This window comes from Lactuca sativa, chromosome 9 (genome assembly GCF_002870075.4).
Source record: "Lactuca sativa cultivar Salinas chromosome 9, Lsat_Salinas_v11, whole genome shotgun sequence".
Taxonomy (NCBI): Eukaryota; Viridiplantae; Streptophyta; class Magnoliopsida; order Asterales; family Asteraceae; genus Lactuca; species Lactuca sativa.
This window is the reverse complement of record NC_056631.2, coordinates 117,266,234-117,286,223: the sequence shown is the minus strand read 5'-3', so window position 1 is coordinate 117,286,223 and position 19,990 is coordinate 117,266,234. Positions and strand designations below refer to the sequence as shown.

Genomic DNA, 19,990 nt, shown 5'->3' with positions numbered 1-19,990 from the left:
TTATAACCAAACCCATAAACCATGGATCATTAATCCACCATAAAAGAATTGATGATTGTCATAATCAACCCTATATATTTAATTAGTCTCACTTTGATCACCAAATTAATACTAGATTAATACTTGATCAATACTAATTAAATAATACTATTATTAATATATCAGAACTTATAATATATTAATAATCATAAGTGCCTTATTCTCTCATCTAGTCTATCCAAGTATTGCAATGCCATGCAACCCAAATGGACCATGTTGGGTCAGGTCAAGTACATACCAAATAAAGTTATGGACTTAGACACTATATCCAACAAAATGTCCAATATGAGTGATAGGAAAAGTGTTACCATTACCGAAACCAACAAAATCAGCTCCATTGTAGGACTTAGCATCGTGAACATTGGAAGTCGATGAAGTCATGTGAGCAGTAGCACCGGAGTCAACATACCAATCTGAAGATGTATCAGAATATGAGGCACGAAAAGCGGATGCCAAGTTTGCATCAGTAGTGGGTGATCGTGTGGCAAATGTATGAAGATCGGGGCATTGGTTTGCAAAATGACCATCTTTCCTGCAAAGTTGGCAATGAGGAGACCTATGGCCGCGTCCCCTACCACCGTTGTAGCCACCTCTAGAGTGTCGACCACTGTTAGAGGTACCACGATTACCTCTGCCATTTGAAAACCCTCCACAGTTTTGAGTTGCAGTAAATGCAACTTGTGGAGTAGGTGATGGCGACATAGACTGAATAAATGATTCATGTCCCTCTGCTTGAGAGAGCAAATCCTGGAATGAAGGACGAGGTTTAACAGCCCTTTGTGAAATTGAAAAATGCTCAAAAGAAGGTCCAAGACCACACAAGAACCAGTGGCTTTTATCATAGTCATCTACCGGATATCCAATTGCTGATAATTGCTCACAAATAGACCTGGATTTTCGACCAAATTCAGATATAGAGGAAGTACCTTTCTTCAATTATCTTAGAGAGTCACGTAGAGTTTGCATTCGCTCAATAGAATCATGATGATAAGCTTTTTCAAGTGCAATCCACACATCCATGGCTGTTGACAAACCAAGAACCACAACCATTGCTTCTTCAGTAAGAGAGGATTGAATGATGAGAACAACTTTCTAATCACGTTCTTGCCATTTAACAAAATCCAGGTTTGGTGTTGGTACAGGTGGTAGAGCATCACTTGCTGCAGTGGGTGTAACAGTGCGTGGAGGAGCAAGCGAGGTCCCATCAATGTGATCGGTTAATTTCTGGAAGGATAGTAAAGGGAGGACTGATTTCTCCAAAGAAGATAGTTGGAGGAAGAGAGTTTAATAGTATCAAGATGGAGAAGAGTGTTTAGGGAGAGGGGGGATTGATCATCTCCAACAGCCATGGAAACGAGAGAAGAAAAAAGAAAAAAGAAGAAGTCGGCAACAGAGAATCAAGATCTCTCTAATACCATATAAGATTTAATAACTCTCAACACAAAAACGTGGAGAGGATCTATATTCCATATATATATATAAGATACAATTACAAATAGATATACATGTGAAAAGCTAAATCACTAAATTGAAATATAAAATACTAAGAGATAACTCCATCATTATCACTAGCTTTATCATTATCGCTAATAAGTAGTATCAGATTTCAGAATCGAACCTCCACCTACCACCAACTGATCCAAAATGAATACTGTATCTCCAGAATGTCCTATATTGAAGATAGTGATTATTTTTCCAGAAAAATATAAAAATTAGTTATTATTATTAAGTTACTCGATTAGATTACTCAATTTCTAAAATGTATATTGAAAAAAAAAAAAAAAAACTTATGGTAAAAGTTTTATAAGATTGACAACAAAACTTAAAATAGAAAAATGATCTTTCACCTTCCTTTGCGTTTAATATATGTAGCGCGTTCGCATCTCGAGCAACACATATCCACGCGCTTCTCGTTTCTTTTTTCTTGTCCTCTTAGAATTCGAATTCTGTTGTGGGAAATTGAATTCGATAAACCCCCCTGCAACGCATCAAAATCATAAGATTCCAACCATCCCTCAATTCTCAATCATCATGATTCTCTGATCAAAGCCCTAATTTTGATTGCTCATTCGTCACTAAGTTTCCCTGGAAAACCCTAGTAGATGCATGCGTGCATACAAACTCACGGAAAATGAAGACTGTCTGTAACAAAAATCTCGATGTGTTCGATTTTAAAGATGAGTCTCCTCGAGTTGCTCTTAGGATTACGAGCAAGCTAGATAAAATTAGAAATGCTGCAATTGACAAGTATACATTTCTCGCAACCGGTAAGTTTTTGTTTCTGAAAATTATCTGTTACATTCCCTCGTGTTTTGTTTCTGCATCTTCTTTTGGGATCTCCGATGCGTCTCATGCTGATTTATATCTAAAATCTCAATCTTTATTGCGAATACTAGAATCCGTGAAATGCTGTTGTAAGATGTGGAGCCAATCATTGATTTTGTTGATTTTATTTTGTGGGGTATTTTCTGCCTAAAGATCGTTGGTTAACATTCTTGATGTTGATGATTTTTATCCAGTTAATAACTGCATTATGGTATATACAGAACAGGGGAAGTGGAGGAGGGAAATATTACTTACAAAAAACTATGACTGTTTATGTCAGATTTCTTATGTTTCTTGTTATTTCTTGAAGCTGCTGCAGGAGAAAATATTTCAGAAGAGGAGCTTAAATATGTTCCATCTTTAGGGATTGATGCTATCAACATTACTCACATGGCTACCACCCTTATAGAAGATCCTTCTGCTGTAATGGTGACTGATTCAAATGATGCTTTTACAGTTGCTGAACAACCTCCCCCTCAATCAACTCCAGAACTCGAAATTGATTTATCTGAATCAGAGGTCAATGTAGCCACCACATCAGCTTCACCAAGCAACAACAAATTAAATTCAGTCATCTTAGATCCGTTGCCCAATCTACCTGAATTCATATGTTCTGATGGTCCATCTTCAAGGTCTGAATCTCATTTGAAATCCTCACAGAAGCAGGATGAGGCAATTGAAATGGATCCAGATGAAAATGGAAGCTTGTGTGAGGGATCTTCATCCTCTTCTGATGTTTCTGAAGATGATGGTGTTGTTGTTGGAACATCTTCAAATCACTGCATAGCCAGGTGGGAAATGAACAGTGAAGATATAGGAGCAGTGGTGTTCTACCCTGATTACATGGTGTATCGTGACAGTTATTACACAGATTCTGTAATATCTTTTAATAGCAATTCGATCAAAATGAAAGCTTCAACCACAGATGGAGATGACAAAACCTTTAAATTCAAATGGGGAATTGAGGATATACTCCAGATTAGATCTTATTGGCATGAGCAGGTATATCAGTTCTATTAGTGTTATATTTAATTGTTTTCCTGTCTTATCTATGTCAGTATGAGGCTTTGAACTACTGCAACTTTTTCTGGATTATGTGCAGGTTGAAATGACAATGGTAGTGATTTATGTACATACCAAGGAACTTACTGAAAATGTTGATTGCAATTCAGGTTATTTTGAGAAACTTTAAATGCTGTTATTAGTTATTACCATAGTCTAGAATCTAGTATATATTGTGTAAAGATTCATGGGCTATTGTTGTTGATTCATAAATATATTGTCTTGAATCCTTTTAGTTTAAATGAGGCATGCATTTGTTAAGCATTTTTCAAACAAAAAGGGAAATAAGATTAATCTGATTGATGTTGCTCTAATAAATCCAATATTTAAAGTAAATATCATGAGTTATCTGCTTTCTTCCTGCTTAATTTGGGCAAATGAATTAGATTGATGCAACTCATTCTTTCTTCCCTTTTATGCTTCAGACACCAAGCTGAAATTTGCAGTTATTGGTTCTCAATGTCAATGGTATGAGAAACTTGAAGCAATAGCAAGTTTGAATGTCATATACAAAGATTTATGGACAAACATGCTCGATTCAGAGTGAGTTATTAACCTTTATTGAGCAATATGCTTGAGTCTAGTAAATTCAACATGAAAAATTATTGCAGGGATGTTGTTCTTGGACATACCAGAGAACCCAATTCCAAATATCTTCCCAAGTAAGTAAAAATGTTGGTTTCATGTGTTAAAATCCCTTCAAAATGGTTGTTTTTGTAAATTAAGATAATGTATTTTTGCTTCTTGTATTGTCTTTTCAATTATTATTGGATTCTTGCAGCTTCAGTCGACCTTTTGAAGAAGTTGTGTATCCAAAAGGAGATGCTGATGCTGTTTCTATAAGCAAGAGAGACTTTGATTTACTTCAACCAGACACATTTGTTAATGACACCATCATTGATTTTTATATCAAGTATGTTCATCTTCTTCTTTTGTCTCATAATGCTCTTAAGTAGAAAATAGGACTTACAAAGAGCCTGAATTTATACTGCAGTTAAATCTCCCATGGCAACAATAAATAGAGAAGGGGAATATGATAAGGATAAGGAATCATAATATCTGAACAACAATTCTCACTTTCTATCCATTTGGGATGAGTTATTACTTATTACAAGATCTCTTTTAGTGGTTTTAGTGAAGCCATTGATTCTAGAGTGTTTTTACTTTTTCCACTTAATAATGATTAAAATTTTCAGGTATTTGAAGAACAAAATCAAGCCTGAGGAGAGACACAGGTTCCATTTCTTCAACAGTTTTTTCTTCCGGAAGCTTGCTGATCCAGATAATGATCCATTTGATGCTTCTAAAGGAATAGCTGCTTTTCAACGTGTAAAGAAATGGACAAGAAAAGTTAACCTTTTTGAGAAAGATTATGTTTTTATTCCTGTAAATTATAAGTAAGTGGATAAACTATGTTTTAACCTTTGCTTTTACTCAAACTTTTAATCAATTACAGCTTTCTTCTTTCGATTTTTTTTCTTATTAAGACATTATACTTTGTAAATTCTTTTAAAAGTACAATGCTATAATAAACAAATCAATGAAAGTACATTGCTTTTTCTTGTACTTAACCATTTACTAAATTATTTTTACAGCTATCACTGGAGTCTTCTTGTAATTTGTAATCTTGGAGAGGTTGCCACATACAAAGGTCAGTGTCATATATATATATATATATATATATATATATATATATATATATATATATATATATATATATATATATATATATATATATATATATATATAAGATTTAGGTCATGGTCATTTTTAATGGTTATGATTTGGTTCAGATGAAGATGTAAACAAGTCAATGAGAGTGCCATGTGTTTTGCATATGGATTCTATTAGAGGAAGTCATACTGGTCTAAAAGGCCTTCTACAAAGGTATTTAATCTTTCTTTTCTGGGTTATAAGTTATTTGAATAATCAAGTTTAATAAAATAATTACATTTGAAATTCATTAAAGTTCTTTAGGAGGATAAAAGTGGCATACTTTTACATAGGGTTAAATGTAAAAAATAGCAAGACCTGTATTTTATTTGTTTAATATAGTTTTTTTCAAAGGCATGATGTTCTAATAAGAAAAAAGTTGGAAAGTACTATGTTGTAATAGAAAGAAATGAAATTATGATGCTAAAAAAAAATAAGCAAATAAATGAAAGTTTCTTTGTTATTATTTTCATTTATTCCCTCGAGTATATTGCAAGTTTTTGTAATTTATATTGTTAGCAACAAATTGAGGTCGATATGTATTTCCATAGCTTTTTGCATGTGAAAAATTTAAATCATTTTTTTTTTTTCCACTTGATAAACTTTGACAATGCAGTTACCTGAAGGAAGAGTGGAAAGAGAGGAAACAGGAGGCATCTGAAGACATATGCTCAAGATTTGATAATTTGAGATTCATTTCCTTAGAGGTATATGATCTGTAGTCAATTTCTTCAATGAGAAATAGGGCTATATATTTTATTTGTTTCTGTGAAAGTTCATAACATTGTGCATTCATTTTCTTTTCTTATCAAGGCATTGTACTTTGTAAAATCTACTCTATGATAATGTACCAATATGAAAAAATTGAAAGTACAATGCCTTTATGAAAAAAAATTGTCTATTTTTGATGTTAAGTTGTGATTTTGATTATTATGTTTTATGCAGTTACCACAGCAGCAAAATTCATTCGACTGTGGTCTATTCCTGCTGCACTATGTAGAACTCTTCTTAGAGGAAGCTCCCCTCCATTTTAATCCTTTTAAAATCACAAATAGCTTCAACTTTGTAAGTAGTCATCTTATCCTACTTTCAAAATTTATCCTATTAAAGCAATATCATCCGACTTCAAAGCAAGTTTCAAAAAAGTTGAATATAATTATGATTGGTTTCAGCTAAATATGGATTGGTTTCCACCTGCTGATGCATCTTTGAAAAGAGTAGTTATCCAGAAGTTAATCTGTGATTTACTGGAGAACCCTCATCAAGAACAACAATGCCACCTCACCTGTTCGACAACAACAAATTTCCCAAAAGGTATCTTTTGACTTTTGTAAATTTACCATTATTTCTGTCACTGTTATCTTTTATTAGGGTTATATGCTTGTTATTGGATCCTGCTTTCATTTCTTCTTATTAAGACCTTGTATACTGAAAAATCTACACATCCACATATGCCATAATAGGGTAGAAGTAGAACTTTTAAAATATAATAGAAAAATAAATGAAAGTTGGTTGGTATTTCTTGTATTTAGCCATTGTTGACATATTCACAATTTACAGATGATCCAAGTACATCGTTTGAATTGGAATCGTTTATGGGTAAACAATTATCAACAAATAATTTTGATGAATTGAATTTGAAGGGCTCTCTGACCCCAATTGAGGTAACTCACAATCATCAATCTATTATAATCTGTTATGTTATAGGATTTTAATAAAGGTTTGTTTGGGTATTTAAAGCAAGAAGAGGTGGAAGGAGGCAGGCATGGTTGTTCTGAAACGGAATCAGCAATCCAACAAGGGAATGGAATGACGGTGGACAATGATTCCGATTCCCAATCATCACTGGAAACATCAACTTCCGGTTGTCAAGACGAAGACTCAGACTCAGACTCAGACTCGGTTGAAATAGTCAATGGAGTGGATGTAGAAGAAGTCGGAATCGGATTGAAGAAGAAAAGAGATGAAATAACAGATTGCACTCAGATTGATGATGATGATGATGATACATGTATAGATATGATGGTGGTCCCTTGTGACCGGATTCCAACCAAAAAGTTGAGAATTACACAAGAATCAAAAAGGGTATGAAAGAAAAAGCTATATCTCTGATTTGTGAATACTAGTGGGTGATGCTGATGCTGATGCAAAGTAGGTAGGTAAAATGTTTGTTTTAGAGGGAGGAAGGGTATCTTTTAGTAGTAATACTAATGGTTGATTGATTAATCCAAGCTAAAAGTCATTTCATTTCATACTATACTTTTGGCAATTAGGATGCATGCATTATTAGATTTGGAGGATCTTGATCAAGAAGCAATGAGCAAAAGTCATCAACTGATTGATGGAACTGTTCTAAGACTAAATTAAAGAATAAAACATACATAATTGCTACAAATAACTAAGAGGGAGAAATAAAATAAAAATACCCACATTGGTCATTAGTTTAAGAATAGGCATCAACTTTACAGATAAAAATAAATAAACAAGAATAATCCTACATCGTGTAATTATTTTTCTTATTGTATATAAAAGTTAGTTGATGAAAGATTAAGTGTGTAGATAATGAAGAACATTCAACCACCACCTCCTTGCAACCTATGTGGGTTTTCTTTGCCATGTCAACACGTATAATAATAGGTCATTGGCAAATTATACACGCTTACAACATACAAAGAAAACCTTGCGAATCATTTAAAACCAAATCCAATAGTTCATTGGATAATAATGGCATCCCTTATTTTTATTATTAAGCCCAAAAAGTTGGAAGGAGTTATTGGAAGAATAACCAGTTTACAGACATTAATTACAAACAAGTTATCATATAGTACCACAATCACAAACTCAAATTAAAACACGATCCGATTTTAAATTGCTAAAGAAGGCCCGCTTCTACAACATTCGTGAAATTAACTACAACGTAAATCAACCGGATTCAGTCACAGATTAAGATCGAGCCTTGAAACCCAGAAATCTAGTTGAGCAGCTACACATTCAGAGCCAGTAGAACCATATGAGCTAAATTTCTTGATTGAATTTTCTACCCCAAGATAATCATAAACCCCTTCATCAAATATCTTATTAATTCCATGTAATTCATCAAGACTCAGCTCCCGAAGCTGACAGTTTTTGTAAACGCACAATGCCACCGCCCTTCCAACTATGTCATGTGATGTTCTGAAAGGTATCCCCTGCAACGAAAAATGTTAATATTACTCAATTCTCAATTAAAAAAAAATGAATTAATAGGGTTTATGTTATATATAAAATATAAATCGACTTGCCTTGTGAACAAGATAATCTGCAAGTGTAGTGGCATCAAGATGACCAGCTGGTAAAGACTTTTGTATTCTTTCATGGTTGTATGTGATGTTATGTGCAAACTCTGCTGATACTTCTAGCATTCCTATAATTGTTTTCACACTGTCAAATACAGGTTCCTTGTCTTCCTGTATTGCAATTAACCAAACAAAAAACTGAAGCAAAACAAAAGCAAAGGAGCTTGAAGGAATGCATAGTATAATAGTAGACTAATTATACACCTGTAGATCACGGTTGTAAGCAAGTGGAAGTCCCTTGCATAACACTTGAAGTGTGACCAAGTTTCCAAAAACCCTAGCAGACTTTCCACGAACAAGTTCCATCGGGTCAGGGTTTTTCTTCTGAGGCATTATACTGCTACCCGTTGAAACCGAATCACTTGGGGTGATGAACCCGAATTCCTCTGATGCCCACAACACCCATTCTTCACCAATCCGAGATAAATGCATTGCTATAATCGCGTTAGCAGAAAGAAGCTCCAAAACAAAATCACGATCCGAAACTGCATCCATGCTGTTTTTCGTGAAACATATCAGATAACAGATAACAAGTAACAGAAGATAAAATGACATGATGAGCGAAGTTTAATCTATAATACCTGTTTCTCATAGGGGCAGTAAAACCAAGAGCATCTGAAGTCATGAATCGATCTATAGGAAGGCCAGTGCCAGCTAATGCACATGCACCTAAAGGGCAGAAATTCAACCTAACTCTGCAATCTACCAAACGCCCAGCATCACGTTCAAGCTACAAATAAATAATTTTATCAATTAAAAAGTTACACGATTGTTAGATTAAAAGTGGGGTAATGTGTATTTAAAACAAAACCTGTTCGACATATGCTAGAAGATGATGTTGGAGTAGAACTGGTTGTGCCCTTTGCAAATGTGTATAACCAGGAACAATAACTCCAGTGTTTTTCTTAGCTAAACTCACCAAAGCAACCTTAGGATTAAAAAAAATAATTAATAATTGGTGAATAGTTGTATTATGAAAAGGTACAGTAGCGTGATGAGAAATAAAGAGATGCACAAACAACACAAGAATGACTTATGGCAGAAGCAAAAATCAGGGGAAGTAAAAAACCTGAAGATGTTTAATATGTGAAATAATTGTATCAATAGCATCACGACACCAGAGGCGAAAATCAGTTGAAACTTGATCGTTTCGACTTCTAGCTGTGTGAAGCTTCTTGGCAGGTTCTCCAATCAAATCAGTAAGTGCTGCTTCAATGTTCATGTGTACGTCTTCTCTGTCAGTCCTCCATACAAACTCCCCCTTTTCAATTTGTTTCTCTATCTGATCCAGACCTTCAAGAATACTGTCCTTATCGCTGAAACTGATCAATCCCTGTTGAAACAATTAATATAAAAAGTAAGGATTCCAATATCCAAATTTCAGAATTTATTCGTTACAGACAAGCTGAAAACAAGCTCCGAAGTAGAAGTAGAAGATGAGATTTTGATTGACATCAAAATTGAAGTAGATGCATGATACCTGTTTGGCAAGCATGGAAGCATGAGCACGACTGCCCATAATGTCGTGTTTGTAAAGAGCCTTATCGAACGAAATCGATTCGGTGAACCTCTCTACAGCATCCGTCACTCCCTCCTCGAACCTCCCTCCCCATAGCTTTGCTTCCTTCGCCGGAGCCGTCATGTTCGGTTGTTGTGACGCGCAGCAGGATACAGCCGGCGGCGGATGACTTTTGCTTTGGGAAGTTAATGGGCACCGGAAGGAAAAAGAGAAGATTTGATTACGATGATGATTCGTTGATGATAAATTAGGGTTTTGAGTAGAAAGTATAGTGGAGGGTGATGAAGGTGATTGTGAAGATGCGAACAGCATTGATTCCATGCTGCGGCGAGAATGGGAAATTATCAGGTCTACTAGTGTTATCGGGGTTTGACCTTTGACTTGACGGGGAAAAATGACTTTTTTATTTTTTTTTATTTATATGTTTTTAGGGATAACGATTGAAAGACTAATTTTTTTTTTTTCCGTTATCCGTTGAATTATAGAAATTGTTTATATTTTACATTTATGATCGGTTGTTAACGGTCACCGGTCATAAGGGTAAAATGTGAACAATTTCAATAGTTCAGTGACAAATAGATAATGAAAAAAAAGTTTAGTGACTAAATATGAACAAAATCGAAAGTTCGTTTCCCTTTAAAAAAGTTCAATGACTAAATGTGAACAAACTTCCTATTGTATTATGTTTTAACCAATTATTTATTTTTGTTAAATTCTAGCAACATTTGTTGATAAAGAAATCTATGAAATAAAAAAAAAAACCCCGAAAATATATTAAAGAAAAACGAAAAACCTAAACCGGAATAAAAAACCAATGGTTTGGCATTTTCCAAAATGAAAAATCAAAATTTCCAATCTGATTTTGGTTTTACAAAAAAATGAACCATTCTCACTGATGTGAATTATGACCATTGGTTTGGCATGTTGAATTAAAGAACACATAAAGAACACGGTGATTTGAGTGTTTAAGAGATGCATTCGATTAAGAAAAGTGTTTACAAAAAAAGGATCTAGATCTAAATCTACATAATTAACACACACTAACACTCTCAATATTACATCTCTCAAGCACACCTCTATATGTGGTATGAACCCACCTTATATAGAGACGTTTACATGTATCTCTCTCTCTCTCTCTCTCTATATATATATATATATATATATATATATATATATATATATATATATATATATATATATATATATATATCATGTCACAAGGGGGAATTTTGGATAGAAAAATTCTGAATTGAGCGTTTTCTTATTCCCTTTTTGGTTTTATAATCATTTTTCGATTATAAAAAGGGTGAGAGATTTAGATATGGAAATCCGAAAATTGAACTTTTGTAAAACCAAAACCAGATTGGAAAATTGTAATTTTTTATTTTGGAAAATACCAAACCATTGGTTTTTTATTTCGGTTTCGTTTTTTTAATATATTTTTCGGGTTTTTATTTTTATTTTTTATTTCATAGATTTCTTCATCAACAAATGTTGCTACAATTTAACAAAAATAAATAATTTGCTAAAACATAATACAAGAGGAAGTTTGTTCACATTTAGTCATTAAACTTTTTTAGAGGGAAACGAACTTTCGATTTTGTTCACATTTAGTCACTAAACTTTTTCTCGTTATCTATTTGCCACTGAACTATTGAAATTGTTCACATTTTACCCTTATGACCGGTAACAACCGGTCAAAAGGGTAAAATGTGAACAGTTTTAATAGTTCAATGACAAATAGATAACAAAAAAAAAGTTTAGTGACTAAATGTGAATAAAATCGAAAGTTCGTTACCCTTTCAAGTCATTATCCCTATTTTTTATTCTTTTTAACGAGCGAAGGGTCGTAGCTTAAAAAAAATGTGTAATCTAACTTTATAAATGATCATTTAAAAAAAAAACAACCATAATTTTTTTGGTAAAATGACTATTTGTTCCGGAACATAGCATTTCGGAGTTGTGGCCTTCGTTTCAGAGTATCTATTCTGGAGTTCCTACTCTAACCTATTCTAAAGTTCCTACTCTAAATTATATATATATATATATATATATATATATATATATATATATATATATATATATATATATATATATCCATATGTGCTTAAAACCTTACCTTCAATCAAGTAATTCGTAATTATCTCTTATAAAACTGTTTCAAAATGTGTTCCTTAGAGAGTAAGCCCGAAGAAAACTTTAGCAATATGTCTGTTTACCTTCACAACCTTAGGCGGACTAACACGCATACTTACACTCACATCAAAAATGATTTGATTGATCGTTTCGAAGCTTGTTTTGTGGCTATTGGATGAGTGATATATTCGTTTTTTTTGCACTTTTCTATTGTTTTTTTTTAAATATATAATGTTTCTACATCTAAATTAATTCATTTTTGTTCCCAAAAAGATACAAGTCCATGCATTCATAGGCTGCTTCTTGTTTTTCATCTTCATAGGTATTGTCCCTCATAGAGGGGATTACCTAGAAACAATGTTTGTAGTGGTTGCTATCGACGGGAACAACCAGACATTCCTTATAGCATTTGGTCTGGTCGTGAAAAATAATCTTTACTGTTGTACCTAGTTCCTCATGAGGTTAAGAGAAGCTTTGAGATAAGGTAAGGAAGTATCGGTCATATCAAATATGGACGATGCCGTTAGTTCTTGCATAGAGCATGTATTACCTAATTCTTATCATGGATATACTTCTAAAAGTGTGTTCAAGTATATGAGCATAAGAGGCGTATCTGGCAGAACATTACAACCATTGTTCTAGATGACATCCAACTCATATACTATGTCTAATTTTGAAGAAAACTTCTGTCGGCTGACCTTGATGCTCGTGAAATTCTTGCCAATATCGGTCAAGCGACATGGGCAAGAGCATATTTCCCTATTATCCGTTTGAATGTAATCAACATTGATGTTCCATATTTTTTTTGTGTTTTCGGTAAATTAACGCAATGTATCAATGATAATGCTTACCGAGTCAATTCGTGACTACATTCAACGGACTTTCCATGAACGCAGATTAATGACAGATAAAATATCTGGTGAAACATTAAATTTATTTAAATACTTGTACAATAACCTTATTTGATCATATTTACTTTTCAACGAGTTTGACTACCGTACTCACCCTGTATGCTGAAATGGTGCTTCATAAAAGGATGCAAAAGTCTGTTCGGTGACAAGCAACAAAGATCCCGACAGAGATCTCGTCTCCGCTCCCATCCGACATTTATCGAATTTTTGATTTTTAAAAAAACTTGCCTTGTTGATATGAACCGTCATACTGTTCATGTGGGAAATGTCATAGTTTGGGTATAACTTGTAGTAATGCTATTGCGACATCACGTCATTCAAACATTGATGAAATACCTGATATGGTTCAGATATATTACCGGGCTGATGTGTTTTAGACTGCCTACCAGACACAAACCGTGCACCCACTTCCCCCTCCATCAGAATGGGAAATACCAGACACTTTGATTGCAGTTTTATTGCCAATGTAATTGCAATTAATTATGTTTGTGATTGATTTGCAGTGTGTAATGAAAAATATTATTATTGCCCTAATATTTGTTACATATTACAAAGATAGAAAAACATAATTTACAAATACCATAGTAATACTATGACATCCCCAAATTCACGGTCATTTTAAAATTTTTATTTATGCTTATTTAAAAATCAGAGTATCCATTTTAAAGAATAATATTGTAAAATCTGTCCTCAGAAAACATGATAAATATATTATCAAAGCATTTATGAAGAAATGTATTTTGTTTATATTAAAACATTGGGATATCATCGTCGATACAAAAACATAAGCATAAACCGACCTTACATTCATTTACACTAATAATTTACATCTCCGTTAATCTCTCGGTATAATTTATCTTCGTATCGATACTTGTGATACAAATAAACTGAGTGGATCAGGTTAGGAAACCTGATGAGTACATAGGGTTTTCAACCCACAATAATATAATTATTATGTTTAATCATCAAACAATTAACCTAACTTCTCATCCCCATTATCTTCTTTATTCTTAAGGATCTACCTTAAGAATCATCTATCCTTCGTTCATTCATTCCTAAGGATTGTCCTAAGGAATAGACACGAAGTCCATCACTGCCAGGGTTTATCCAACAAGCACTAAGTCCATAGCTGTCGATGTTATCTATTAGGCACTAAATCCATCAATGCTAACGTTCATTTGTAAGGCACTAAGTCCATAGCTGTCAGGGTTTGTAGAGTACATCTGGTGAACATGTTGTTCACAAACACCTACAGGTTCCGAGCCTGCTAGCGTTCTACGAGACTGTCTAGAATAGTTTGTGGTCGTCATCTATACTCTGCTAGATGACTGGATCATCATTTAAGTCCAGTCTTCTCATCATCTTTCACCTCTCATCATCTATATCTTCTTTTATCTCTCATCATTCATCTACCCATCTTTACCCAATATGTTTATAGTTATAAAATGCATATACAGTTTAAATCACGTAAAACATGTATAAATCGTTCATTTAGCATAGATATTAGAAACACAGATAATAAACACATATAAAATGTATTAAATACTATGTATCTATGTGTAAGATGAAAGTAACTATGCACTCACTCGTTAGAGTGATGACTCCAAACTCGGGCAACACTTCACATTTAACAATTTTATTTTCGTTCGACGAAACCTAGTATCATTATCACTAGATTTTAGTCTAATATTTATTGCGACTAATTATTAACTTAAGGTCTACGATGTCACACCCCCAAACCAGATCGGCGGAAACGTCCGGGGGCGGGTGACTATCATGTTGTGTATCATAACAATTGAATGTAATTGTTCAAAGAAAAACAACCAACATATATATATATATATATATATATATATATATATATATATATATATATAATTGGAATAGTTACATCACTTGAAAGTGTTTACATGTTTTCAAAATATCAATTACAATATGTTGTTCAAAAGAATGGATAGACGATTTAGCGTCCCATCATCAGAAGCCAATTATTACTTGTTTACTGGTTCCCTGAGAATACAAATTATTTGAAAAGAGAGTATCAACAATAAAGTTGGTGAGTTCATAAGTGTTTTGTACGAATGACTGTAAAACCTCTCGTTGTAATGTAATGTTGTTTGTTACCAGAAAATCCTATATTTTCCATAAAATGAGTTGTAGTCTTATATACACCCAGACCGAAGTGTATAAGTTTTTCACATACTTACGATAATGTTAACGTAGTTTTATTTATATATAAAACCATTTTAAGACTATTATTGCGTAAACCAAAAAGTGTCGTTGTTGCTTTATGTGAGTTTTTATAACCGTGCTGATGACCTAGATGGCTTGTATCGACGTTCTTCAGTTGTCAGAATGTTATGACATTTGTCACCCGAGACCTTTCGGTCTAACTGTAGCTAACAATTAGGGTGCGAGATTTTCAGTCCTGTATAGATCTATACACAATATCATGCTCCCCACACAGGAGATTCTAGTTACAAAACAAGACTTTCTTGCGTACATTGTAATGTACCGTGAAGACAATGACTCACAAAGTGTGATCAACGAGTTTACGTGTTTTCGTACAAAAAAATGTTTGTAAATGTAACTATCCTCTGAGTCTAAGATAGTAGAGAAAAACGACGAGAAATAATTATATATGCATTTTATATAATTACACCATTTGCTCAACGGGTTACAAAGGGGTAAAGTTTCGTTAACTGTGTTCGTATAGTTTAGTATAAAATCGTGTTTTTATTCAAGATATATTTATATGGTTATATATATATATATATATATATATATATATATATATATATATATATATATATTCATAAGTATAACGAAGTGTTTGGTATTTGTTTCCATACCGTTATGTTTTTATCAAAACTTTGTATGTATTTAAAACACGGGGTTTGGTAGAAAAACCATTTCATGTTTTAACACATTTTGTAAATCTAGAAAATAAGCACATTTATATGATTGTGTTTTAATGTAAAATTTCTTGTGAGTTACTTGTATTCCCCCCCCCCCCCCCCTAAAAACATAGAAAAAGCTTGTAAAATGTAGGGCTATGAACTCACCTTATGTGTGATTTCGGGTAAATATCGGGATAGAAATGATGGGTTTTTACCATAAGATCTTTCCTATGTGCGCATGCAAAACCCTAATGCTCGGATCTAGGCTTTCTAATAAACATGCTTTGAATCCAAGACTTCTAATAACTAATTAGGCTAAATAACAACATTGAAACAGATCTAGAATCATACCTTTGAGTTCCTTGTTGATCTTGAGGTCTTGGAGCTTCTAGAGTCACAAATGTCACTCCTCTAATGGCTTACAAACACCAAAGCAATAAGAATGATTTAGGAGAGAGGAGAGGGGAGGAATTTCGACCAGAGGTTCCTTGCTTTTGGAGATGTGTCGAATTCCCTATGCCATAGAGTCTATTTATACTTGTAGACTCCTTAAGGATTACAACCTAAACCCTAATTGGATAATCTTCTCTTAAGGCTATCCAAATCCATTCCTAGATAACTCTAATGGACGATTTTAGCTATCCTATAGCCTCTAGAATCCGTCCATAGCATATCCAAATGGATTTACAGTCTAAAGCTTAATTATCAAACAATTGACAGTTTATACCCCTTTATTTAATTAATCTCTTTAAGTCACCAAATTAATTCTAATTAATTCTATGACTCATATTAATCAAATAACAAATATATTATTCATTATATTATTCCCATAATATACTAATAATATTTACTCTCTCTTATTAAATCATCCTATCAAGTTGCTATGGTGAAGGCAACCCAAAAGGACTATGCACAACCGGATCAAATACTTGACTAATATAGTTACAGCCTTAGACACTATTCCAACAGTCTCCCACTTGGATAAGTCTAGTAACTATACAAGTACAATTCGGTTTGCAATCGTAGCTCTCAAAGACGCTGTCAACTCTGATCTAATCAATCTTGTCCTTTAGATAAGGGAACGTACAATCCTCTGTTAGATATCATGCTGACAATCCTATGGAATGGTTAGTCAAGCATTCTAGGTTTCTCGATCTCTGATTTATTTGACATAGAACTTAATCGAACACATCAATTCAGTTCTGACCGGGCCCGGCACATAAGTCAAATCAAATCATCGAGCGGCCGAGATATCGCTTTTACCTTCTTAGATAAAAGTTACAGATAAACTTCGACTTATATGCATTTACTTATTCATTAACCAACTATACACAACAATGCGTTTTATGACACCGAGTTACTGATGCGTTTTCGCATTATCAATGTACAACCAATTAACAAATAATAAACCATATATCTAGGTTTTAAGACTATATGATATTATCGTCTTGCGATCACCCTTTTATATCTTATTCCATAAGGTGATTCCAGCAAGCGTGGGTTTATTCCAATGCTCAAAACTAGTTCATAAGCACTCATGAACGTTGCAACAACCCTTTGCTATGTCTAACACCATTTAGACAATCTACACACCAATTCATGACAATCTTCATTCATCTCTACTCCCAACATATGAACGATTGTGGACCATTTGAACAATTCGATTATTCTTAATAAACTTAATTATTCTGGAAGTCAAAACATGCAAAGTGAAACAATAGCTAAACAATTAACATAAGATAGTAACATTACTCATAAATAAAACTCCTTTATTTATTCATCAAATGTTAATTACATTTATCTATTACACGTTTCTAATACTATCTAATCTATGCTAATATCATCCTTCAGCCCAATACTCCTAGCATGCTGTAAGTGCTTAACCCTACTCAGTCCCTTCGTAAGCGGATCTGCTGGGTTATCTTCTGATGATATCCTCTTCACTACGAGTTGTCCTTCTTCTACACGATGTCTTATGAAGTGATATTTTCTGTCGATATGTCTTGAGACCATGATCCCTCGGTTCCTTGGTTAAGGCAACCGCACCTTCGTTATCACAGAAAATCTCCATGAGCTCCTTTATGGCAGGTACGACTCCAAGATCACCGATGAAGTTCTTTAGCCATATCGCCTCCTTCGACGCTTCGCTCGCTGCAATGTACTCTGATTCGCACGTTGAATCAGCTACGGTTTCTTGCTTGGAACTCTTCCATGTCACTGCTCCTCCATTTAGGGTAAAGACCCAGCCCAACTGCGAACGGTAGTTGTCCCTGTCGGTCTGAAAACTGGCGTCACTATACCCTCACACCTTCAAGTCATCACTCCCTCCGAGGACTAAGAACCATTCCTTCGTCCTCCGAAGGTACTTAAGGATATTCTTCACCGCAATCCAATGTGCTTTGCCAGGATTCCCTTGATATCTGCTAACCATGCTCAAAGCGAAGGCTACATCAGGGCGAGTACAAGTCATAGCGTACATGATTGAGCCAACTGCGGAAGCGTATGGTACTCGGCTCATTTCTGCTATCTCAGCTTCGGTACTCGGACTTTGAGTCTTACTCAACTTGGCATTACTTTGTATCGGTAGTTCTCCCTTCTTTGAGTTTTCTATACTAAAACGTTTTAGTACCTTCTCTAAGTAAGTATTCTGACTAAGTCCAATTAGTCTCTTACTTCTTTCTCTCACTATCCTTATTCCCAAAATGTAAGAAGCCTCTCCGAGGTCCTTCATAGCGAAGCACTTCTCGAGCCAGGACTTAACCTCCTGCAGAGTCGGGATGTCGTTTCCTATGAGTAATATGTCATCGACATATAGAACAAGGAAGCTTACTATACTCCCACTGGCTTTGACATATACACAAGACTCGTCTTCGCTTCGTACAAATCCAAACTCTTTGACTTTCTCATCGAAGCAAAGATTCCATCTGCGAGACGCTTGCTTAAGTCCATAGATGGACTTCTCAAGCTTACACACTCTATTCGGATGCTTTGGATCCACAAACCCCTCGGGCTGAGCCATGTAAACATCCTCAGCCAACTTCCCGTTAAGGAAAGCGGTCTTGACATCCATTTGCCAAATCTCATAATCATGAAATGCGGCAATTGCTAGCATCACTCTAATAGATTTAATCTTCGCAACTGGTGAGAAGGTCTCATCATAGTCAACTCCAGGAGTTTGAGTAAAGCCCTTCGCAACCAATCGCGCTTTATATGTGTGCACGTTTCCATCCACGTCGGTCTTCTTCTTGAAGATCCATTTGCACCCAACGGTCTTACGTCCGGGCACGTAATCAACCAAATTCCAAACTTGGTTATCATACATGGATTGGATCTCGCTATCCATTGCCTCTTTCCATTTCGCAGACCCCGGGCCTGCCATGGCTTCCTTATAGCTATTAGGTTCATCAAGATTTATTAGTGTACCATCACTAATATACGTGTCCCCTTCGGTAGTAATATGAAAACCATAAAACTGGGGTAGAACTCTAACTCTATCGGAACGTCTAAGAGGTAAGGATTCGTCAATCGGTTCAACCGGAGTTTCCTCCTCGGGTTGAGTGCCAACGGTAAAGGTTCCTTCATCTATCGACTCTTGAATCTCTTCAAGTTCGATTTGCCTCCCACTGCCTCCTTGGCTTATGAGTTCTTGCTCTCGGAAAACTCCTCTCCTCGCAACGAAGACTACATTGTCCTTCGGTCTATAGAAGAGATATCCAAAGGATGTCTGCGGGTAGCCGATGAAAATACATCGCTCACTTCGAGGTTCAAGCTTGTCGTGAGTATCTTGTCTTACGAAAGCCTCGCAACCCCAAACCTTGATATGTGCCAACGAGGGAGCTTTCCCTGTCCACATCTCGTGAGGTGTTTTGGCAACCTTCTTGGTAGGGACTTGGTTAAGGATATGGGCGGCAGTCTCTAAGGCATACCCCCAAAAAGAGATAGGTAGTGAAGCACGACTCATCATAGAGCGAACCATATCCAATAAGGTTCGATTACGCCTTTCTGCCACACCATTCAACTGCGGTGTCCTAGGAGGCGTCAATTGCGAAA

The 19,990-nt window shown here is 34.8% G+C and overlaps 2 protein-coding genes across 3 annotated transcripts; one reads left to right on the top strand and one right to left on the bottom strand.

Annotated features, from left to right (window-relative positions):
• Positions 1 to 1,928: 1,928 nt before the first annotated feature.
• LOC111894324 (probable ubiquitin-like-specific protease 2B) lies at positions 1,929 to 7,391 on the top strand. Of its 2 annotated transcripts, none has more exons than XM_042898353.2 (14): positions 1,929 to 2,306; positions 2,684 to 3,366; positions 3,467 to 3,536; positions 3,852 to 3,969; positions 4,038 to 4,088; positions 4,208 to 4,339; positions 4,623 to 4,823; positions 5,022 to 5,077; positions 5,220 to 5,313; positions 5,756 to 5,846; positions 6,085 to 6,204; positions 6,312 to 6,453; positions 6,700 to 6,803; positions 6,880 to 7,391. In XM_042898353.2, exons 1-14 carry the CDS (start codon positions 2,171 to 2,173, stop codon positions 7,228 to 7,230), a joined length of 2,349 nt encoding a protein of 782 aa, XP_042754287.1. In that variant the 5' UTR covers positions 1,929 to 2,170; the 3' UTR covers positions 7,231 to 7,391. The 2 variants fall into 2 exon arrangements, with proteins under 2 accessions (XP_042754287.1, XP_023746171.1); XM_023890403.3 differs by having other exon boundaries at positions 1,930 to 2,306; positions 2,675 to 3,366.
• A 438-nt stretch (positions 7,392 to 7,829) lies between these two features.
• On the bottom strand, positions 7,830 to 10,334 carry LOC111894323 (argininosuccinate lyase, chloroplastic). The gene is made up of 7 exons (XM_023890402.3): positions 9,955 to 10,334; positions 9,544 to 9,807; positions 9,286 to 9,402; positions 9,056 to 9,204; positions 8,679 to 8,970; positions 8,421 to 8,585; positions 7,830 to 8,327 (listed from the first exon to the last, which is right to left on the bottom strand). Exons 1-7 carry the CDS (start codon positions 10,312 to 10,314, stop codon positions 8,076 to 8,078), a joined length of 1,599 nt encoding a protein of 532 aa, XP_023746170.1. The 5' UTR covers positions 10,315 to 10,334; the 3' UTR covers positions 7,830 to 8,075.
• Positions 10,335 to 19,990: the final 9,656 nt, after the last annotated feature.